Source organism: Salmo salar, chromosome ssa22, assembly GCF_905237065.1.
Source record: "Salmo salar chromosome ssa22, Ssal_v3.1, whole genome shotgun sequence".
Lineage (NCBI taxonomy): Eukaryota > Metazoa > Chordata > Actinopteri > Salmoniformes > Salmonidae > Salmo > Salmo salar.
In genome coordinates, this window is record NC_059463.1 from 11,670,648 (window position 1) to 11,696,049 (window position 25,402).

General features: G+C 45.2%; 1 protein-coding gene across 4 annotated transcripts in view; it reads right to left on the reverse strand.

The window, feature by feature from the left end:
- LOC106582605 (voltage-dependent calcium channel subunit alpha-2/delta-2) overlaps positions 1–25,402 on the reverse strand; it is a 367,039-nt gene that overhangs the window by 41,159 nt on the left and 300,478 nt on the right. For all 4 annotated transcript variants that reach the window (XM_045705262.1, XM_045705259.1, XM_045705261.1 and 1 more), the window contains 3 exons: positions 16,525–16,666; positions 3,650–3,781; positions 3,009–3,066 (listed from right to left, as the gene is read on the reverse strand). In XM_045705262.1, the coding sequence (XP_045561218.1) occupies positions 3,009–3,066; positions 3,650–3,781; positions 16,525–16,666 (332 nt within the window). The remainder of the gene's footprint in view (positions 1–3,008; positions 3,067–3,649; positions 3,782–16,524; positions 16,667–25,402) is intronic.

The following is a 25,402-nucleotide window of genomic DNA, read 5'->3' on the forward strand; positions in this document are numbered from 1 at the left end:
CAACTGCAATTCATAAGTGAGGTGAAAACATGTTTTTTCTTGTATATATTCTTGTATGTGCATCTACATGTGCAGGCGAGTGAGTGTGTGTGTGTGTGTGGGGGGGGGGGTGGGTGGGGGGGGTATGTGCGTATGCATGTGAGTTACCTCCATTCCCCTTTAAAGGTCTATTAATCTATTGCTGTCCCCTAACAAACACGTGATTGGCTTACCTAACCCAGTGGGTGGTCTTTTAGCCCCTACGATTGGCTGACCCCTCCAGAGAGTGTCACAACCAAAGACAGCATGTTAGACCATAATCACACAAGCATGACCTGACACATCATGGCACTCCCTGCCACGGCCCCGCCACTCAACAAGGCATGGGCACAGGTTGCTAGGCAACAGGCCACAGGAGCTTTCAGAGAGGACGGAGGGAAAGTCGGAGACCAACAGGCAGAGAAGAGAAGCATGGGAACAATGACAGTGACAAACATGGAGGACCAGGGGGTGACATGGTGCTGTTCAGTGGAAAGCATCCACCCCTGTCTACCCCTGTCACATCCTCTGTTTCCAGACTCCCTTCCCTCCTCTCAGCTCTCTCTCCATCTCTCCATCTCTCTCGAGTGGCGCAGCAGTCTAAGGCACTGCATCTCAGTGCTGGAGGCATCACTACAGACGCCCTGGTTTGAATCCAGGCTGTATCACAACCGACCATGATTGGGAGTCCCTTAGGGCGGCCCAGCATCGTCCTGGTTTGGCTGGTGTAGGCCATCACTGTAAATAAGAATTTGTTCTTAACTGACTTGCTTAGTTAAATGAAGGTTAAATAAAAAATGTAACCATCTCCCTCTCTGAAATCCACGTTCCTCTCTGCCTCAAGGAAGACTCTTCTCCTGTGTGAGGGAATTAAAATTGGTTGTCGTATACATTGAGTGTATAAACATTAGGAACACCTGCTCTTTCCATGACATAGACTGACCAGGTGAAAGCTATGATCCCTTATTGATGTCAGCTGTTAAATCCAATTCAATCAGTGTAGATGAAGGGGAGGAGACAGGTTAAAGAAGGATTTTTAAGCCTTGAGACAATTGAGACTTGGATTGTGTATGTGTGTCATTCAGAGGGTGAATGGGCAAGACAAAAGTTTTAAGTGCCTTTGAACGGGGTATGGTAGTAGGTGCCGGGCGCACTGGTTTGAGTGTGTCAAGAACTGTAACACTCCTGGGTTTTTCATGCTCAACAGTTTTCCGTGTGTATCAAGAATGGTCCACCACCCAAAGGACATCCAGCCAACTTGACACAACTGTGGGAAGCATTGGAGTCAACATGGGCCAGCATCCCTGTGGAACGCTTTCGACACCTTGTAGTGTCCACGCCCCAACAAATTGAGCCTTTTCTAAGGGTATAAAGGGGTGCAACTCAACATTAGGAATGTTCCTAATATTTTGTACACTCAGTGTAGTTGTTGGAAGCAAAGGCACTAAAGGAAAACACAGACATGATCCTCCTTTTAACTTGTCAGCGGCGCACTGTAGCCCATTGTTAACACAAACAACCCAATTATTGGCGGCGTCGTGTTCATGTGGAGGTCTACAGTGTTTCACAGGTAATGTGTGAAAGCCCATGTCAGCCAGAGCAGAGGCAATGCAGGGACACTTTCTCCCAGAGTGTTAACTTAATTAGTCTGTCAGGAAGAGCCTTATTACTTCCTCATTCTGATACGCTGGGAAACAACCTGGAGTTCAGCTAAACACAGGCTTCTCACACATCTTTAACGGCAACTCTAACCTTCTGAGCAGAATCAGTACTTCTTGGTTTTATATGAGTGGGCCTATGAGTGTACAGAACGTATATCTGTATGTGTAATAGCTTGTTAATGGGAGTGTGTAATAAAGCAAACTCTGTTGATATTGGTATAAATACGTCGCTTATTTACCTGACAGATACATCTGGAGTGTACTGTGAGTGTTTTAATCGTATACAGTGGGAGTTTGCTGTTTGTCTCAGTGCATTGCCCTCCGGCCCATCCATCACCTCTGGCCAACCCTTGGCCTGAACAGCCAACCAAGCTATGCTGGAGCTGGACACAGGCAGACAGCCAGGGATGGAAAGCAGCATCAACTCTAATCAATGTGGCTGTCATGATTATGTCCGGTGTGCTTTAATCTGCAACCAGGCAACAGGCAGCTCTTAAACAGAGCTGAAGTGACAGTGACAGGTAGAGGCAGGATGGAGGGGTGAGGGTGTAGGGGAAAGGGGGGCTGTTTGGCCTCACACACTCGGTGCTGTCGAAAACTTCAAACTGCCGTGCTCTGTGAGTCCCTGGCCCTGGCTAAGATCTGACACACAGCAGGGATTCACAAACCAAATGGCAGGTGAACGCTTAATACAACACAGCAATGGTACCACTCCATATCTTATTTGCCACTTGGCTGCGGTCCTTGTAGTTGAAGAGAATGTATTTCCTCTGGTAACTCACTGAGATAAATAGGGGTTAGATAATACTTTAACCTCAATGGCCTGAAACAAAGGAGAGAACTATTCTATTAAGCTTGGGGAGGGACTAACATCTATAATAGACCAAAGCTTACAAGAACACAATAAAGGACTGGTTACATTGGATTTCACAACACAATACATGGAGAAGGTTCTAACAAAGATGTAAGATATCTGGGGCTTTAATATTTGAAATTAGAATATGTGGCATTCTATAGACAATAAAATGTCTTTATAAAACCATTTTTTCCCCCAAATTCATTGAGATGTTACAAGTGTATTAGGAGCAGAAAATACTATTTGAACCTTTCATATTAAACAAATATGTGCTTTCCTAATATTATTGTCCTGAGGTTGAATAGAATATCCCATCATAAAGCAGGATTCTGTAGGCAACTAAATAGTAGATGAATCACTTGTAAATGGCCTTAGGCTAACCCCCTTGTGGGAGAACATCTGAATGGAAAACCTGTAGGGCCTCTCTATCCTATGTAAAAGGAAAAAAACTGAACATGGACGTCAGTACTCACCACGGTCGTCTGCGCACGTCATACAGGTCAATCTTATTGGGTGCTCTCCAAGGAGTGGCTGGAAAAAGGAGGAATACAAAACATCATTCTGCAACTTGATCTCTTTTTTTTTTTAACTTGATCTCTCATTTTTATCCCCAATTTTGTGGTATCCAATTGGTAGTTACAGTCTTGTCCCATCGCTGCAACACCCCTAAGGACTCGGGAGAGTCGAAGGTCAAGAGCCATGCGTCCTCCGAAACACGACCCTGCCAAGCCGCACTGCTTCTTGACACACTGCTCGCTTAACTCGGAAACCAGCTGCACCAATGCGTTGGAGGAAACACAGTCCTGCTGGCGACGGAGTCAGCTTGCAGGCGCCCGGCCCGCCACAAGGAGTCGCTAGAGCGCGATGGGAAAAGGAAAACCCGACTGGCCAAACCCTCCCCTAACCCGGACGACGCTGGGCCAATTGTGAGCCGCCTCATGGGTCTCCCGGTCAACGGTCGGCTGTGACACAGCCTGGGATTGAACCCGGGGCTGTAGTGATGCCTCAGAGCGCTGCGCCACTCGGGAGAACTTGATCTCTTTTACCTCTATATCTATACAATAGTTATAGTGAACGTTGATAATATCTTTATTCATAATGGTCTAGGACTTACCTGGGTAGTATCTTGTGACCCCCGTCGAGCTGCCGAACACCTGCCAGCGTAGAGAGCTGTCCTCCCGGCGGTTATCAATAAACACTCTCTCTAGAGCCTGAGTCCAGTTCAGCTCATTGAGGATGACTGGGGCTGCAGGGCAGGAGGAGAGGAGAGGAGGGGGGAGGAGATGAGAGGAGACACTATGAGCACAGCCACGGAGGTACAGTACAGTCCAATCGACATAGTTTTGACGCTATGTGACTGTTGGATGTTTAATGTTCCTTGAGAAATGTAGATTTGCAAAGGAATAGGTTGACAGTATTGAAACGAGAGTTCAGTTCACATAACAGGGTTGACCTTAAAACGAGGGACAGGGTTTTTTATTACCTTAAAATGAATCACTAATCACATTAAATAAATAATGATCTTTGGAAATGACTTTGTCAAACCTTTAAAATAAATAGGGCTTTACAGTGATGGTGAAAACTTTGGGTTTCAAATCTTCCTAGAAGTAACAGAGAATGCTTTCAGGGACATGTCAAAATGGTGACTTTTGACCCTTCAGCAAGTTTTCATTTAAAACGTATTCAATTTTCTATATTAAAGGGCACTTCATTAAATATAACAGGCTTTTAAAATTCTACAATTCTACAATTTCTACTTCAAATATCAAAGGGACGCAAAAAAATGCACTCATTTCGTGGAATTACCCTTGTACTGTGTGTCCAGGTCAGGATAATGTAAACACAAAACAATACAATCTCTCTTCGGGCTGAATAACCTTGTCCACTCTGACAGTGTGGTCTGACTCCATAAAAATGTATATATGCAATCAGCTGTCCCAGATCCGGAGGTGGTCCTCAGCAGTGTGTAGCAGGCATCGCTGTAACCTGGACGATATCTATACGGTGGAGAGCAGTGGAGGAATCACACCTGACATTGGTCGAGGTCATGTGTCACTGAATATGTGGAGACAGCAGTTTGGACGATGCTGCATTTGAATAGAGAGGAAAAACAATGGTGCTATTTATGCTGCTGCTATTTCCCCACAGAGACCATCAAAACAGCTTGACTGTCAGTATGTGTGTGTGTGTGTGTGTGTGTGTGTGTGTGTGTGTGTGTGTGTGTGTGTGTGTGTGTGTGTGTGTGTGTGTGTGTGTGTGTGTGTGTGTGTGTGTGTGTGTGTGCGTGCGTGCATGTGTGCGCGCGCGCGTGTGTGTGTGTGGCCTGCAGTGTAGATGGCTGACATTACAATAGAGGTGGCTCACATCTGCATAATACTCCCGGTCAGCTTGTGTCTTCTGAGGTGTGTGTGTGTGTGTTTAAGTTAAGGTCACAGCTATATCTCACAGGTCAGTAGTACTTTATGAAAGAACGGGACTGCCAAATGCTGAAGCGCGTAGCGCATAAGAATCGTCTGTCCTCGGTTGCAACAACTCACTACCGAGTTCCAAACTGTCTCTGGAAGCAACGCCAGCACAATAACTGTTCGTCGGGAGCTTCATGAAATGGGCTTCCATGGCCAAGCAGCCGCACACAAGCCTAAGATCACCATGCGCAATGCCAAGCATCAGCTGGAGTGGTGTAAAGCTCGCAGCCATTGCACTCTGGAGCAGTGGAAACACGTTCTCTGGAGTGATGAATCACGCTTCACCATTTGGAAGTCAGACGGACGAATCTGGGTGTGGCGGAAGCCAGGAGAACGCTTCCTGCCCGAATGCATAGTGCCAATTGTAAAGTTTGGTGGAGGAGGAATGTTTTTCATGGTTTGGGTTAGTTCCAGTGAAGGGAAATCTTACCTCTACAGCATACAATAACATTCTAGATGATTCTGTGCTTCCAACTATGTGGCAACAGTTTAGAGAAGGCCCTTTCCTGTTTCAGCGTGACAATGCCCCCGTGTACAAAGCGAGGTCCATACAGAAATGGTTTGTCGAGATCGGTGTGGAAGAACTTGACTGGCCTGCACAGAGCCCTGACCTTAACCCCATCAAACACCTTCGGGATGAATTGGAACGCCGACTGAGAGCCAAACCTAATCGCCCAACATCACTGCCCGACCCCACTAATGCTCATGTGGCTGAATGGAATCAAGTCTGATTAATGTGGTATTTTGTTTCCTGACACAAGAACAAGCCACTTGATCCGAATATATAATGGCGTATCAGAATTTGCTGTCTGTCTAGACAGAAAAAGACTTTGAAGTCAGATTTTGCAGTAAAAAAGCAAGTCCCCGCAGCAATGTTCCAACATCGAGTGGGAAGCCTTCGCAGAAGAGTCTAAGCTGTTACAGCAGCAAGGGGTACCAAGTCCATATTAATACCCATCATTTTAGAATGAGATGTTCGACGAGCAGGTGTCCACATACTTTCGGCCATGTAGCGTATTCATCCCCCATTCAATCAGAACTGGAAAATATGCTGAATGTTAAGCAGAGTGATATCCATATATTCCCTCACCTGCATGTCGCTCTCCCCCTCTCTCCCCTTCCATTAATACCTTGCATGTCCTGCTATTTCTCTCTCACCTTGCATCCTGTGCCTGCTTGAATGCCATCCACCCCACCAACGCACCCTCCACCACCTTCCCCCACCCTTGAGCTGCTGCCACGGAGAAAGGCTTTCACTTCCTGTTTAATAGCTGAGCTGGAGTCAGAAGATGGGGCGCGCAATCAGAGGTTTAATGGGCGCCTGATTAAAGGAGAAACAGGACGAGACGCTGAGCTGAGGAGAACTTCACTGGCTTTCCTGATTTAATTACTCAGCCAACCACAGCCAGATAAGCTCCTGAACCTCCAAGTCCAGCTTTTCTCCCCTTCTCGTTTGAATTTCACACAAATAAACGATCATTATCCACTTTTCCCATGATTTTCAATTACTGCGCCGAGTTGCTGATGAGCTGTCAGGTTAGAGAGAGGGAGAGAAGAGAGAAGAGGCCCGACCTGCCCCCACTCCCGCCCTCGCCCCCCCCACCCCCACCCCGACGGCCTCTAAACACCACTCACACGCCTCATTTGCTGGAGCACTAATTCAAACATTAGTATTCACACTCTTTTGTTTAAAAATGAAACATTCCGTTGTTGAATTGCCCAGAAACTATTACATTCAAAGTCAAAGTTAGATAGTTAAACTGAGGATGTTTTGTATAGAACCTCTTCAAAATTCAAACAAGCTAGCTGTTAGTGAAAGGCCTGCCGTCGCTTGCTTTGTAACACACGAACACGTGCACGCACTCGAGCACACACATACACACCAGCACTAACCAGTGACTGGAGGGGAGGAACATATGAGAGCCAAATTGCTCTTGTCACCAAGGGGAGCGCCTCAACATGTTTTCCACTAAATTCAGAGACATAATCACAAAAAAAGAAGAATGAAAGGAAAAGAGCAGGTTGGAGAGAATTTTACAGATGTAGATAAATAGCGAATTGGAACAAACAGGGAGCGAGAGAGAGGCAAGAGAGAGCGAGAGAGGCAAGAGAGAGAGAGGCAAGAGAGAGAAAGAGAGAGAGGCAAGAGAGAGAGAGAGAGAGGCAAGAGAGAGAGGCAAGAGAGAGCGAGAGAGGCAAGAGAGAGCGAGGCAAGAGAGAGAAAGAGAGAGAGGCAAGAGAGAGAGAGAGAGAGGCAAGAGAGAGAAAGAGAGAGAGGCAAGAGAGAGAGAGAGGCAAGAGAGAGAGGCAAGAGAGAGCGAGAGAGGCAAGAGAGAGAGAGGCAAGAGAGAGAAAGAGAGAGAGGCAAGAGAGAGAGAGAGAGAGGCAAGAGAGAGAAAGAGAGAGAGGCAAGAGAGAGAGAGAGAGGCAAGAGAGAGAGAGAGAGGCAAGAGAGAGAGGCGAAAGAGAGAGAGAGAGAGAGAGAGAGAGAGGCAAGAGAGAGAGCAAGAGAGTGACAGACAGAGAGAGAGGCGAGAGAGGCGAGAGAGAGAGTGAGTGAGTGAGTGAGTGAGTGAGTGAGTGAGTGAGTGAGTGAGTGAGTGAGTGAGTGAGTGAGAGAGAGAGAGAGAGAGAGAGAGAGAGAGAAAGAGAGAGAGAGAGAGTTTCCTCCTGAGAGACCTGAAAGAGGCAAGCTGGTCCTAGGGCTCAACAATATACAGACTCTATTTCCTTCCACTGTGAAATACACCATGACAAAACAGACTCTGCTGCACTGTGCACTACCATTTCCTCCAAAAATATGTCAGGCTTTACAGTAAACATGGGCCATCTCAGTGGGCTGCTGCTACAGTAAACAACAGAATAACCACTGGCTTTTGGCAACTGTTGGCAAAGATACCAAATTGACACTAAAAGCATATTCATTATTGAAATAGCTTAATAGGGCCACCAACACAATACTGCCCTTCAAAGGGAAAATGCAGTAACTACGAATTTGGTCAAAAATCTGTTGTAATGGCTAGGTATATCATCTGATTAATGTGGTATTTTATTTCCTGACACAAGAACAAGCCAGTTGATCAGAATATATAATGGAGTATCAGAAATTGCTGTCTGTCTAGACAGAAAAAGACTTTCAAGGCAGATTTTGCAGTAAAGAAAAATACGTCATGACTACGCTTTGCCTCTCCAGGGCAGAGTGTGGGCACAGGGGGATTGTGTGTGTGTGTGTGTAAACACCACCTACTGTCTGAGTACGCTAGGCTCAAAGACATCCAGTCAGGTCCCACCCCAGAAGACACGGGCCGGGAGTTTTATGCAGATGTGAGCCCCCTCTATTGTAATGTCAGCCAACCACACTGCAGGCCACACACACACACACACACACACACACACACACACACACACACACACACACACACACACACACACACACACACACACACACACACACACACACACACACACACACACACACACACACACACGAGCGTATCGAAGAGAAAGGAACGCAAGCAAACAAATTCTCTTTGATTTATCCAGCTAGGATGTGCCATGACTTTTCTGGACAGTTGATAAAAATATACATTTCCCCTGTGAAAAATGTGCACACGGAGGCGGACAGGGCCCCTGAGCGCTGCGTTGGGCTCATCTTTCAAGTAAAACAGGCCTCTCTCTGATATCTTTAAAAGGTGATTCATCAGCTCGCCTTTGCCACTTTATGGAGCAGGACTGCACCCCAAGTAGGGAAACAATTATATGAGTGGGATCTACGGAATATCCCTGTGTGAGACCATCCCTCACATACACACAACGGACCCCCACTTCACACACATTATTCACGGCGCCATCAAAATGGATCTTTGTCTTTCTGCCTAATATTAATCCAGTATTACAGTACACTAACACACACACACACACACACACACACACACACACACACACACACACACACACACACACACACACACACACACACACACACACACACACACACACAGTGTAATATATCACAGGGTAAATACAAACGATCCCTCATAAAAAAAATCAATTTGGGACGATAAAACTCAAGCTATTAATGGACAAAACCTTTGCAATAACCATTATCCTCGTCATCATCGTGGTGAAGATCTTTATGCCGTTCCTCTGATGAGTGGCCAGGAACCAGCTGCATGGTGGTTGTGATAGAACTTCAACTCCCCATGCCTTAGTAAAGGAGGTCCTTCTAACAAACACATACAGTACTCATTTGTTTTGAACACACACGGAACAGGGGTAGTCATCTTTTTTTACACCGGCAGATGTGGTTTATTTTAGGGACTCCAACGATGACATAGCCTGCGGAAATCAAAGAAGGGTAAAAATGCCAAGCCCCACGTGTCACGATTGTCGTTGGTAATGGAGGACCAAAACGCAGCATGTATGTGTAAGCTCATCTTGACGTTTATTAACTCAGAATGAACGTACAAAAACAACAAACAAGAGAACGACCGACCGATCAACAGACAGTCTGGCAAGGCACAAGGCTAAACACAGAACAATCTCCCACAAATACACAGACAAACACACGCAACTAATATAGGACTTCCAATCAAAGGCAACACCACACAGCTGCCTTCAATTGGAAGTTCACCCCAATTAACTCAACATAGAAATAGATCAACCAGACTACACATAGAAATACATCAACATAGACCATAACTCAAAACCCGGAAATAATAAATCAAACGCCCTCCTAACTAACACACCACCCTGAACCACATAAAACAAATACCCTCTGCCACGTCCTGACCAAACTAAAATGACAATTAACCCTTATACTGGCCAGGACGTGACACCACGTCCTTCTCCTTAGCGTCCACCATCCACCTCTCTCTCTCTCTCTCTCTCTCTGCTTCTCTCTCTTTCTCTCCCTCTCCCTCTCTCGCTCGCTCTCCAAGGCTGTCTCCTCTCCTCTTCGTCTGGCTCGGTGCTTAAAACCCCGGACTTACAAACCTTTCATCCCGCAGATGAAAAACAAATAGCTGGAACTGGCACCACCTCACACATCTACAAAGACTATGGAGAACAAGGACTGGGCACTGAAGGTCTTTTTTGATTATCTCCAAGTTTTAGAGATAGAAGAAGAAGAAGATTGACGGACACAAACATAATTTAAAAGTACACTTCCCAAAACATATGCTAATGCTATTTATCACAAAACAAAATGGATGGAAGTTTCCTTAAACACCTATGTTCTCAAAATGAGGATTTCTTAAATGGAATGTATTTACAAAAACATCCATAACCAACTGAAGTAATACTGAATCGTACTCAAATAACATGCAGTAACACTAACAACCTAGTAATACCACAGCTAATATACCTGAATATGAGGTACATGAGTTAAACTGTGTTCATAGCGGATAAAATGTTTGAAAACACTGTATTTCTGATTGAATTCCTGTCCTGCTCCCGAACCGCCTTGAACTGTGAAGAGGAAATCAAACCCAGAACGTCTCCGACAAATCATGAATACGGAATGAGAGACTGCTGAAATCTAAACCCTTTCCCCGCCCAAATACCTTTTTCTAATTAAAGTGATGCAGTCAATAATAAACAAATGAAATATATTTTCTGAGCTTGGTGGTGAGTGAAGTGGAGTCTGGTGTGCTGGCTGTTCTCATTAGAGTGTTGGTAAACGATAGTGCCCCTTCACTGGGCACACACTTTAGGGTAGGGGGGTAGGCAGGAGGCGGAAGACAGAGCGAATCAAATCAAGAGGAACGGTAGAAATATAAATGATTTCAGCTGTCTTCTCCCTCAGAGTGAAAAACATACATTTAAATCCTATCTCCCTTTTTTTTTCCGCACACAGTCATTTTCCTTTTACGAATCACTTTAGCTTTTCTTTCTCAGTCTCTCACTCCTTAAATCTGACTTGATGTTGAGGAGGAGTGAGCTGATCTCCAGCATAGCGTGAGCTGGGTGACAGCGAGAGAGCATGTCTATTTCTGCCACAGGATGAGCCTGCAGTGGGCTGTGCAGACTGCACAACAGGATATAGACTTTCAGATGTCATTTTACTGTCTTTCGCTATTTTTCTTTTCGCCTAAATGACTTGCCCTATCTTTTCGACAACCCGTTTTGTTATAATGTAAATGAATTACCCCTTTACCCATGTAAACAGATAGTGGTACTCCTCTAAAAGTTACAATAAGGCCCACTAATTGTATGTACTATATAGTTGGAGTCCTGAGTATAGAGTGAATGACTATCTAGATTAGTTCTCCAAACCTTCATCCGTTCTCTTCTCCTTTAGTTCTAATGCCTGAGTGTCTCTAAAAGATCATGCTTTTGTGGTAGTGTACCTGGGCAACGCCAGCAGACTATAGATCTCTCAGAATCCCTTATTGAATACTGCAGTGCTTTCAGAGCCTGATTCATTCTACTGAAACCCCTCCGATACCAATCTCTCCCTCTGTTTTAAACCCTCTACTAATACCCCACAGATATCCTCTCTATCCACTGTAGTGTATTTCCCCCACGATTTCTGTTCTGTGCCTCCTAGTCTCTGTGACTTTGTCTCTTGCTCTTCCTGTGTCTCCATGACGTTGCATGTGTTCCATCGTGTTTGCCTAAAGCCTTCCAGAGGGGTGTCCACGCCACAGCCACCTTGGCAGAGCAGGGGCTAATATTCAAAGACAGGGAACATGTGCCTTTAGTTGGTGGTTTGGGCATTGATGTTTGTTGGCTTGTTTGCACTCTCTCTCTCTCTAATTAGTTGGGAGAGAGAGCGAGAGAGCGCGAGAGAGAGAGAGAGAGAGAGAGAGAGAGAGAGGGAGATAGGGACAGCATCCTCCCTCCACAGGAGAGGAGTGAAGGATTAATCCTTCCATTCAGTCCAACCACCAAAAGCTTCACTTCACCCACTCTTTCATCTGCACAGACAATTAGTCACTGCTCTCCATTCTATTGTAATCGGTACATTACTCACTGTGGATGTGTGGAATAGAAAGACAACAACACAGCCACTGGGGAAAAAAAGCATACGGGGGATTTTTATTCTCACTTCAAGACTAAAAACTATTTTTTTCTGTACTTAAATACTCTTGTCTTTTTCTTCATTATTCAGTTAATATGACGACAGCAATGTAAATATAGCAGTACGTGTGTTTAACCGGTTATCTCTTAAATGAAAGGCAACAAAAAATATGAGGAACCTGGTTGGAGCACCACCAGTGATTACGTACTAATCTATGTACAGCTGTAGGATCTTAATTTGACCACTCTGTTGGAGGGGAACTTTCCTGAAACGCAGAACATTTAAAACTTGTAGTATATTTTAGGTTTAAAAGGCTCCTAAAGTTTTCAATTTCCACATAGAGATTTCAGACTCTATTTTCTCTTACGAAAATGTATCAACCCCTGTATCAAATGTATCAAAAATGTTCCATTAATTATAATCCACATAATAATTTACATTTCCTGCTGCTGCAGGATTCTTTTCCTGCCATAGTAATCAGGGTCAAATTAAGATCCTTCATCTGTATAGCAGCTGTGTCTGCAAAACTGTTAACAATATCTACAGCCCCGGTGCAATAACCATTAAATGATCTAGCTGCGAGACTTCTCTGAAACTAAAGACAGACCCAGGAGTTAAGCGCATGATGGGATTCTTTCAGTGGCTTTTATTTAACTCTCCTCTTCCTGTTTCTCTGGGATTCCCTGTGAGATTGTATTCCCCTGGGCTCTTCCCCAGCAATTATTCAGCAAATCCCTCCCTGCCGTTTGTTCCCTCAACGTTTCCCCAACATTCCCCCACCACGAGAAGAAATCCTTTTTTCTCCACAATGCAACAGCACCACCCACATCAATGTATTCCTCGGTGGCTTTTTCTGTTGCGGTGTCCGTTCTGTAATAAGCATTTGTCACGACTTCCGCCGAAGTCGGCTCCTCTCCTTGTTGGGGCGACGTTCGGCGATCGACGTCACCGGCTTTCTAGCCATCGCCGCTCCATTTTTCAATTATCCACTTGTCCTGTCTTGTTTCCATACACACCTGGTTTTCATTTCCCCAATTAAGCTACTTGTATTTAACCCTGTTTCCCATCATGTTTTGTGTGTAATTGTTTCATGTTGCTGTGGTGTCTTTTTACGCGCTTTACTTTTGTTATGTTCCGTGTTTTGAGCGCATTTGATTTATGTTGTGCTCTCGTTTTGGAACTTGAATAAAGTGCGCCTGTTTACATCACGCTACTCTCCTGCACCCGACTTCGCCTCTTTTACACACGCTGACAGCATTGATAATTAGAAGAAAACTGTTTGAATGTTTGACCTAAGCTAATTAGAAAGTTTGCAGACTCGCCAGCAGGAATCCGCAATGGGATAATGAATCATAAAATGGTTCATTACTGCGCCCAGGGAACACTCTCAATCTCAATAAACGGACATGGGCCCTGGCAGACAAATCAAACTAGGACGCATACACTGCCTCATTTATCTGCTAAAAAGAACACAATAAAAAAGGTACCCCCTTTTTTTGCTCTAAACGGTTTCTATTATTAAAGTGTCTCTCTCCTGATTCTCCTTTTCTCCTTCTCTCTTTCTCCAAACCCTCCCTCTCTCGCTCTCTACTTCTCTCTCTCTCTCTGACTTTTTCTCTTGATCCATCTCCCCCCGTGTCAAAAACCTCCGCTGCTGCCGTTTCATTACTATGCATAACACACTTTTGTATAATCTCCTTGTCATGTAACAACCACCTTCCTCAAATATCACAGAAGACCAGTCATATTGCCAACATTTCCTAGTTGGGCCCACTTCTAGTAGATGTTCGTTATCAAAGCAGTAAAATAGCAACCCCCTTCAACTACACAGAGGATGAGTGCTCATAATAAACTCTACCCATGTACTCCATCCACAAAGCACAACACAGAACACTAAACTCATCCATACCATAGCCCACTAACACTTACTGCCATATACTGTACACATAACACCACACAATACTCAAGCCCCTGTGTAGATAGTACCCTGTTCCAGATCAACAGTTCCAGGCTTTTGTTCTCTAACGCTGACCCTCTCCCTCTCGTCTGGCTGCTCTGCTCTGCTCTCCCTGGGTTGGGCAGACAGCCTCTCCTGCTCACTAACAATGCTGCTGCTCCACTGCTCCTCCAATAAGCCCAGACCTCTCTAGACCCACAGGCAAACATTCCACCCACATCAGCTCCCCGTCAGCTCTCCCAGGCAGCTCTGGTGTTTCAGCGCCGAGTAGCAGCCATCTCCTTTGGTACTGTCCCTGGCCTGCCCTCTCCAGAGTTCTCCGAGCCCCGGGACCCCAGAGGTTGAAATGTCCCAGTCTATTTTCTCCACGTGAAATTCAGCTTTAACTTCCGATCCCTGGGGCCGTATGTATCAAGTTCCTCAGAGTAGGAGTCTGAGGATCAGGTCCCCCAGTCTATGTAATCGCATTCATTGCGATCGAAAAGGCAAAACTGATCCTAGATATGTACGCTTGATACATATGGCCCCTGAACATTTTCTTGACTTATTCCTAATAACATGATTTTATATAGCCCGACACCACTGGTCATATTATTTTGTGCTACTGCTAACTCAATGTCCAAATATGTGGTTAGAATTGATGATACATTTGTTACTGACACAGGCTAGGCTACTGAATGATATATGGAGTAGAGTGTGGGGACGATCAGCATCCGTATACGAGTACTGCATTTTACGAGCTACTCAACAAAGAAAAAAAGAACAGAACTCAAACAACATGCTCAAAACGGAGCTGGTGTCAAAACTGGAGTAGCTGAGCCAATCTTTCCACTGCAGACTACGCACAGGGAGTTGATTTGCCCACAACAACAGTAAACATTTTCGGCAATGCAAAACTCTTAAAGGCCCAGTGCAGTCAAAAACATGATTGTCTTATGTTTTATATATATTTTATAATATGAGGTTGGAATAATACTATGATATTGTGAAAATTATGATAATGCCCTTTTAGTGTAAGAGCTGCTTGAAAAGAATGTCTGAAATTTCAGCCTGTTTTGGTGGGATGGAGTTTTGGCCTGCCTGGTGACATCACCAGACGGTAAATTAGTTAATAGACCAATAAGAAAGAGAGTTCCAAACTTCTCTGCTAATAACAGCTAGTTTTCAGTTTTCCCCTCCCCTAGCAAAATCTTGCTTGAGAAATTGCTCTTTGTTAAGAAGCTATTTTTGTTTCTTTTTGACCATTTTCACAGTACGGTACTTAATTGTTACCCAGAAATGATTTGATATTGACATAAAAATGGCTGTATTGGACCTTTAAAAATGAACATCCTCCCAGAGTACTCCATTCTAGTACTGTGTTTCTATAATCCCCTGCAGGCTCAATCAGAAAGCCTTTATTCCTATACAAGCCCAGTGAAGAGAGAATCCAGGGCCCTTGAGAGAATCCAGGGCCAGCGCAAAATGTCTGCAGGAACAACAGGCAGGACTGATTGCTCTATAGTCGTTCGTCCATGGTCTTTGACCCCTCTTCCTGGATAAGCACAGGCTAACTCTGACAAGATTGGCCCAGAGAGGCTGCTGGGAAAGCTTATTATAGACCTGTTGGCTAGCCTCCATACCTCGGAAATAACAAGGGCTCTTCTGACGAAGAGGAAGACTGCAAAACAAAACGTGTGGAAATGGTGGTCTATCTGTCAGCAGATCATTTGAGATACAGCCAGATAGTGAGAGTGAACACATCTAAATACAACAGATTAGAGCAGGATAGCGGAGAGAAGAGATAGAGAATGTAGGGCGACTGTGAGAATGCAACCTCAGCAGATACAGGACATATGTCCACTTTCTTCCATTGCTGGAGTCCCAAAGACGGTGTTATGCCCGGTAGGGCTATGAGGTGCCAGTCAGGGCAGGGTATCCAGGAGCAGATGAATCAATCCCTGTCCATGCAACGACACACACACACACACACACACACACACACACACACACACACACACACACACACACACACACACACACACACACACACACACACACACACACACACACACACACACACACACACACACACACACACACACACACACAGACACAGCTACTGTGGGGAACACTACTGCCATGTACTATTATGTTACAGGAAGCAAGTGTTGGCTGATACGCAGAGGGGCAGGTTATCGTGCTCAGCTAACAACCTCAGAAGGAGAAAGGTCCGGTCTAAGGCGTAGAGAAATAGGCAGGTTTCATGTTCATCCGTTCAAGACTGGCTCAGGTCTGTAGGAGAACTATGAGGGGGAGATCCTCCCAAACTGATAAGGAAGACACACAAGACCGCCTCGGAAACAAGATGAGGCATCTCAAAGGTATCTCAAAGGTGTATCATGTCAGAACATGTCTAATACAAAACACTGTGTGTAACCTAGCAAAAAGGTTCAGGTCATAGGCTGATAGGGAATTTGTGTGGGAGGATGGATGTGTAGTGAATTTGTGTGTATTTGTGTGGGAGAATGGATGTGTAGATGTAGATGTAGCTCGGTACTTACAGCCCTTATAGATGTCCGTGGGGATCTGGACGGCACTGTAGGAGTAGTTCACTTTGTTTTTAAAGTTGGGATCGTCCACAAACTCTAGCTTCACGGAGTAGGGGTTCTCCATCAGGTTCTCTTCCCCATCTTCATCCTCCGTCTGCATCGAGAGATTCACAGAGAGAGAAACACCCTGTTAGTGGGATAAGTACAGGACAGAAGGAAACAGACGGCCAGAGACACGGACTAACACAAACAGATATCCGCCCTGCACAGCCACAAACAAACACGGATGCACAAGTGCATGCGCGCACACACACATATACACTTTTGGATTAAACAACAAAAACGGCAATTACTCCGCCTTTTAAGCTGGGTTTGGATTTGCCTTCTATTCTTTGCCTCATCACAAAGCAACAGCGGGTATCAAAGCAGACACAAAACAGTGAGAATCAATTAGTGTCCGAGATGGCTATCACAGACACATTAAGGTGCCACACAAATGAACCCTGACAATAACTAACAACCAACACCACTCAATCATAGTTTTCTCTCTGCCACCCACACGAGCAGGCAGAATCTCCAGCACGTCCATGCAGTGTTACGTTAGGAAGCCAGCTGGAGCTGCCTTGTGTTTTGTTTTGACGTTCACTACGACATAATGTCTATTGGAGGTCTGGTGCCGTGACGTCGCCTAGGCAGAGAGCTGCTGTACATTTGGTGAATATTTGTAATAATTTCTTTTTATAGCATTTTCCCTGACAAACTTTTTGTTTTATGAATGAACTATTAGCTTATTATTATAGTCTAAATAGTGCGAATCCAGCATGTTTTCAAGACTGAAGTTGGCGGTTAGTTTTTGGTTAGCTAGCTAGCTAATGTTAGCTGGCTAGCAGGCAATGTTTTGATTCGATGATGCCAGCTATCTGGACGTTGAGGACGGAGAGAAGCCTGAATACAGAGGTATACAGAGATGACAGGTGACCATGGCCATACGGAGAACTAAGTTATAAGGCTACTCATCGACAGGGCTGCAGAGGAGCAAGTTGAGAGCTTCAAGTTCCTTGGTGTCCACGTCACCAACAAACTATCATGATCTAAAAACACCAACACAGTCGTGAAGAGGGCACGACAACGCCTATTCCCCCTCAGGAGACTGAAAAGATTTGGCAGGGGTCCTCAGATCCTCAAAAGGTTATACAGCTGCACCATCGGGAGCATCATGACTGGTTGCATCACCGCCTGGTATGGCAACTGCTCGGCCTCCAACCGCAAGGCACTACAGAGTGTAGTGCGTACGTCCCAGTACATCACTGGGGCCAAGGTTCCTGCCATCCAGGACCTCTATACCAGGCGGTGTCAAAGGAAGGTCCTAAAAATTTCCAGACTCCAGCTACCCTAGTCATAGACTGTTTTCTCTGCTACTGCACGGCAAGCAGTATCGGAGCACCACTGCACGGTAAGCGGTACCGGAGCGCCAAGTCTAGCTCCAAAAGGCTTCATAACAGCTTCTATCCCCCAAGCCATAAGACTCCTGAACACCCCCCACCCCCATTTTTACACTGCTGCTACTCTCTGTGTATTATCTATGCATAGTCACTTTACCTCTACCTACATGTGCATTGACTTTGTACCGGTACCCCTTGTATATAGCCTCACTACTGTTATTTTATTGTTGCTTTTTAATTATTAGTTATTTTTCAGTTTATTTATTCATTTTTTACTTTCTTAGCACTGATTTTTCTTAAAACGGCATTGTTGGTTAAGGGCTTGTAAGAAACCATTTCACTGTAAGGTTTACACCTGTTGTATTCAGCGCATTTGACAAATAAAATTGGACTTTGATCATCCTTGAGATGTTTGTGCAACTTGATTGGAGTCCACCTGTGGTAAAGTCAATTGATTGGACATGATTTAGAAAGGCACACACCTGTCTATATAAGGTTCCACAGTTGACAGTGTATGTCAATGCAAAAACCAAGCCATGAGGTCGAAGGAATTGTCCGTAGATCTCCGAGACAGGATTGTGTCGAGGCACAGATCTCGGGAAGGGTACCAAAAGATTTCTGCAGCATTAAAGTTCCCCAATAACTCAGCGCCCTCCATCATTCTTAAATGGAAGAAGTTTGGAACCACTAAGACTCTTCCTAGAGTCAAGAACCCAATGGTCACTCTGACAGAGCTCCAGAGTTTGTCTGTGGAGGTGGGAAAACCTTCCAGAAGGACACCCATCTCTGCAGCACTCCACCAATCATGCCTTTATGGTAGAATGGCCAGACGGAAGCCACTTTTCAGTTAAAGGCACATGAAGGCGCGCTTGGAGTTTGCCAAAAGTCACCTAAAGACTCTCAGACCATTAGAAACAAGATTATCTGGTCTGAACTATTTGGCCTGAATTTCAAGCGTCACATCTGGAGGGAACCTGACACCATCCCTACGGTGAAGCATGGTGGTGGCAGCATCATGCTGTGGGGCTGTTTTTCAGCGGCAGGGACTGGGAGACTAGTCAGGATTGAGGGAAAGATGACCGAAGCAAAGCACAGAGAGATCCCTGATGAAAACCTACTCCAGAGCGCTGAGGACCTCAGACTGGGGCAGGTTCACCTTACAAAAGGACAACGACCCTAAGCACACAGTCAAGACAACACAGGAATGGTTTTGGGACAAGTCTCTGAATGTCCTTGAGTGGCCCAGCCAGAGCCCAGACTTGAACCCAATCAAACATCTCCGGAGAAACCTGAAAATAGCTCTGTGCAGCGACACTCCCAATCCAACCTGACAGAGCTTGAGAGGATCTGCAGAGAAACCTGTTTTTGCTTTGTCATTATGGGGTATTGTGTGTTGTTTGATAAAGAAAAAAAACAATTGAATCCATTTTAGAATAAGGCTGTAATGTAACAAAATGTGGAAAAAGTCAAGGGGTCTGAATACTTTCCAAATATTTTTTACATGTATTATAATATATATAGATATATATATTTTACCACCTTTATCTCCCAATTTCGATCTTGTCTCATCGCTGCAACTCCCCAATGAGCTTGGGAGGCGAAGGTTGAGTCATGCATCCTCAGAAACATGACCCGCCAAACCGCACTTCTAAACACCCACCCGCTTAACCCGGAAGCCAGCCGCACCAATGTGTCGGAGGAAACACCGTTCACCTGATGACCGAGGTCAGCCTGCAGGTGCCTGGCCCGCCACAAAGAGTCGCTAAAGCGCGATGAGCCAAGTAAAGCTCCCCCCGGCCAAACCCTCCCCTAACCCGGACGACGCTGGGCCAATTGTGCGCCGCCTTATGGGACTCCCGTTCACGGCCGGTTGTGATACAGCCCCGGGATCAAACCCAGGTCTGTAGTGATGCCTCTAGCACTGCGATGCAGTGCCTTAGACCACTGCGAGACTCGATTGGCCTAGGATTCAATCTTGATTAGCTATTGACATATGACAAGCCTTGCCTTTTCAAGAGCCCATCGTGAAAATAAATAAGAATTAGATCTAAACACATCCTCTGGCAGAGCTTATTCATTTATCTGTGCCTCCAAATCCTAAGGCAGCTCGCTAAGACTCTGCAAGGTGCATACTGACAGAATATAGCACATAGCTAGTACTACAAATGAGTTAGGGCAGGCCTATACATCCACTGTACAATATACACACATACTGTATAGACGCATTGCATACCATAAGGAAAAGGGAGGCAAAAACATCCATCAAATACTGTATATAATACAGTATATCATACTGTATTATAAGAAGTGTTGGGGGGGTAACGTGTTAAAAAATTTTACGAATGTGTTACAAAGTAATGCGTTACAGTAATAATATAATGGCATACTGTTCCAACTTGAGTAAAAATATTACAGTTACTGTAAGAAAGGTCGTTGTTACTTAGTTACTTTTGTTATCCTTCCCTTCCTGTTACAGTTATTGATCAAAAGAGATATTTGTGATGGTGATTATTATTCCATGTCTGTTGGCTCAATATTTAAAATCCCCACGCCCCAGATTGTAATTGTTTTCGTCCTGAGTTTGAGGTCCTCTCACCAAGTTCCTGTTAACACATGCTTTAACGAGGGAGATGAAAAACGCCCGAAGTATCTTAAACATTCAGTTCCTCTAATTGGAAGTACTCCCATTGCTTTGATTTGGCAGGAGGACAAAATTACAAGAATATAGTACCATGTCAACTGTGCCCTAGCGAGAAACACCTCTCCACTGCTAGAAACACAAACCTCCAATCTCTTGAAGAGCCTGTAAAAGCAACACGCCAAGACAAAACTCTTAGCGAAAGATCCCTTGAGGCCTGACCACTGCTGCTGAAGATGACTGTAGGCCTACCTCCTCCAAAACAACCAAGGCTTGTTTTGAATGGTTCAGGAATACAGGCTGTAACCCAGGGACAGCTGAACAAGCTTGTTGGTATGTAGTAGAGGAAATGCTGCCCTTATCCACTGGTGTATAGGCCTACGTAACGTAACGTTGGCATTGTTTACATTGAGTGAGGAAGCGCTCAACGTTTTGATGTGTTACGCAAAAGTAATATAACAAGTAGTGCAAATAACTCGTTTTCCCAGGGAATAATAAGTCAAGTAATTTGTTACTGTTGAAAGAAGTGATAAGTAATAGGTAATATATTACTTTTCTTGAGTAACTACCCCAACACTGATTAAAAGTGTCATACTAAAACTGACAGATGCATGTCAGCACAAGTGAACATAACAGAAATACTCACTCATCCAAAGGGGGGGGGGTGGCAGGCAGAACAAAAATAAAACAAATACTCAAACACATATAGTTCATTACTGTATAGTTCACATTGAGATATGCCCACATATCATGATTTAATAGAGCAGCAAGTGTTCATTGAATCTGACATGATAAAAATGTTTGGGTTTTTTTCTTCACAAAAATGTAATTCGAGCCTCATACCCAGTGCAAGAATTGATTTATGGCCTGGCTTTAATTGTCTATTAAAATGCAATTACAAGCTGTTGTTGGAGAGGATGGGAAGAGCAGAGCAGGGGGACAGTTGTGACGATAGCCCACTGAATGTCAACGCTAGGAACTGGGTAGTCACAGACCAGGAAAACACGCTACGGTACCAGGAAACGCATCATCAGACATACGTCAACTGTCTCGGTCTCCCGCTCTGTGTGTCTCTTTCATACATGCTTATACACACGCAGTTGTGCATACATACGCAAATACAAACGTATCGACACAAACTTACTGTTATAAAAACCCCATTTACACAAGGCTACACTCACAGGTTATGGTCCTTAGTTCGACACCTTCTATCTTTGTCAGTTTTGACTGTAATAACAATGTATAGCTCATAAACTGCCTCCTATTCCTCAACTCATCCATTCATTCTGTCAAAACCTTCCCACTCAGCGAAAATGTTTCATAATCGTTCTGTCACCTTTTTTTTTCTCTCCTTCCAATGATCTCCAACTCCATTACAATGTTAAACTGCCCCACACAACAATGACCCCATCACGCAAGAACATTGAACTGAGAAGATGTGCAACGTTAATGTTGCTGGTGACAGTGTAAAAGTGGATGGTGTGGAAGTGACAGTGAAGATAATTGGTTGAAAAATATAATACTAGCCTTGTAATATTACAGCAAAGACAATGAACGCGTTCATGACGATGCGAATTCATTTGAATCAGCGAGGGTGAGAGTGTTACAGTCTAACGCTGGTCTAGCAGAGAGGATCACTCCATTACTGATGCAGTTCCTTCAAAACATGTGAGGAAATTGTGTTACGGGGCAGTTTGTTGGCATGGGCGATTAGGTAGGACATGCTGGTTCATCGCGGAGGATGATTGGGTTAGAGGTGGTGGTTTATCAGTTAGAGAGGAAGTGGGTTAGGAATGCTGGAAGGATTAGTTACAATAAAGGTCTTTGGGTTCGAGGGGTGGATTATTACTTAACATAAATGTAATTAGATTAGAAATGCTATTGTATTTGTTGCAGGGAAGGTGACTGGCTTAGAGAAAAGGGTTGCATTAGTTACAATGAAGGTGATTGACTTAGGGAAGTCGGGTTATCAATAACGGAGAAGGCGATTGGCTTCATAAGCCCCTCGTGCATCAGCAGCGTACTGTGGAGTCCCGTCCCGGTGTTTGTTTATCTCTCAGCCTGACTGTCATTCCAGTGAGGCCCTCTTTTTCCAAAGAGCCCAATCATAATTAACCAAGGCAGCTTCTAATTAGAAGCTGAATAAATCCACACAGGAAAGACTGATTGGTTCATTTTCTTCAGCCACCCACCACCTGTTTTGCTCGATTCATTACCCAATTTATTAATTTTATCTCCCCATTCTCAAGGTTTAATTAAAGGTTGAAGAGGCCAGGAATGACATTTTGAAGACTCTTTCATTTCCACTTTTACCCATCTAGGACTCGCCCATGATCACAAGCATCTCTCGCCTCCAAACCTGGCTCATCCCTTTGATATTGTGTGTGTGTCCAAACTGAGCTTTGACAGTGTAATATGGTGCAGTGTATGATAAAGCAAAGAAAATCACAATGCAAGACGAGTCTGTGTTTCAAATGCAATGTGAAGCTACAATATCATTAGTGTTTCCAGCTAGGTGGCCGACATCTCTGCTCCTTGCCCTCCACCAAAACGCTACCTTAACGTCATTTACAAGTCATATGTATTTCACTACCGACCAAATAGCAGTTTCAAATGAAAGTGAGATAATGCGGAGACCATTGCAATTTCACCCAGAGTGAGCTTTGTCTGTTCTCAGCTGAAGCATAAGTAATAATCTTCTATTGGGTGTGTCTGATCTTGTCTCTTTCAATTGTGTTGTTCTTGCAGAGGGATTTTCCCCCAACAATGGCTGATAAAAACAAAACTCTAAAATCAATATCATATTGTTCTACTGACAGCCAATGAGGTGTTGCCGGGACAGGCCAAGACATCATGCCTATAATCTTTCATGTGTCGGTGTATCTGTGTGTGTATTAAAGTCATAGTAAAAACAAAAAGTATAATGGGACCCTGCCAATGAAAACAGTTCATTGTCAAAGTGCCAGGGCTAGAGTTGGGGTGAGGATAAGGCTAGACCCAAAGATAGTCTTAACACGGGGTGTTATTAATCCCAATACTAAGCAATCCCCTCCAGTGCCGCTACACATACTACTGTGGAATATTACCATCAATGAGAATGACAGCTATGTGCTGTTTCTATGCCTGGACACAGAGAATAAGAGATTGAGGACCCAGACAGAGTCGCCTTTTGGGCAGGAACTCAACTGTGGACAGTGCCTATACCTACACAAGGGCGCTGTGCGATTCAATTTAAAGTTGTGAGAGATATGGAGTCCAGAGCATCTGGCCCAACAAGCTAACTAGATATTGTAATGATGGAGTGTTTATACTGGAGGGGTAAAAGGAGCGCATTACAACCCCCGTTAGTAGCAAGGAGAGAAAGGGGGGATGGGATGGGCAGACAAGGGGAGAGGAGGGATGGAGCAGACAGGGCAGACGAGGTGAAGGTAGGTACAGGAGTAGAGCAAAGGCACAGGAGTAGAGCACGGGTACAGGAGTAGAGCACGAGTACAGGAGAAGAGCACGGGTACAGGAGAAGAGCACGGGTACAGGAGTAGAGCACGGGTACAGGAGAAGAGCACGGGTACAGGAGTAGAGCACGGGTACAGGAGTAGAGCACGGGTGCAGGGTTAGAGCACGGGTACAGGAGAAGAGCACGGGTACAGGAGTAGAGCACGGGTACAGGAGTAGAGCACGGGTACAGGAGAAGAGCACGGGTACAGGAGAAGAGCACGGGTACAGGAGTAGAGCACGGGTACAGGAGAAGAGCACGGGTACAGGAGAAGAGCACGGGTACAGGAGTAGAGCACGGGTACAGGAGAAGAGCACGGGTACAGGAGTAGAGCATGGGTACAGGAGTAGAGCACAGGTACAGGATTAGAGCACAGGTACAGGAGTAGAGCACGGGTACAGGAGAAGAGCACGGGTACAGGAGTAGAGCACGGGTACAGGAGAAGAGCACGGGTACAGGAGAAGAGCACGGGTACAGGAGTAGAGCACGGGTACAGGAGAAGAGCACGGGTACGGGGTAGAGCACGGGGACAGGGTTAGAGCATGGGTACAGGGTTAGAGCACGGGTACAGGAGTAGAGCACGGGTACAGGGGTAAAGCTAAGGTACAGGGGTAGAGCACGGGTACAGGAGAAGAGCACAGGTACAGGAGAAGAGCACAGGTACAGGAGTAGAGCACGGGTACAGGAGTAGAGCACGGGGACGGGGTTAGAGCACGGGTACAGGAGAAGAGCACGGGTACAGGAGAAGAGCACAGGTACAGGAGAAGAGCACAGGTACAGGAGTAGAGCACGGGTACAGGAGAAGAGCACGGGTACGGGGTAGAGCACGGGGACAGGGTTAGAGCACGGGTACAGGAGAAGAGCACAGGTACAGGAGTAGAGCACGGGTACAGGAGAAGAGCACGGGTACGGGGTAGAGCACGGGGACAGGGTTAGAGCATGGGTACAGGGTTAGAGCACGGGTACAGGAGTAGAGCATGGGTACAGGAGTATAGCACGGGTACAGGAGTAGAGCACGGGTACAGGAGTAGAGAACGGGTACAGGAGTAGAGCATGGGTACAGGAGTAAAGCAAAGGTACAGGAGTAGAGCACGGGTCCATGAGTAGAGCGCAGGTACAGGAGTAAAGCTAAGGTACAGGAGCAGGGGCAGTTGGAGGGAGTAGACACTGTGGATCAGTGATAGGAGAGTGAGTGGTCATACTGTAGATGGAGGAGATAGAGGTGGAGGAATTGCAGGGGAAAAGGGGGGGGTGAGAGGAAGGAAAAGAGGGAGGAAGCAGTGGGTGAGAGGAAGGGATAGAGGGGAGGTTGAGGAG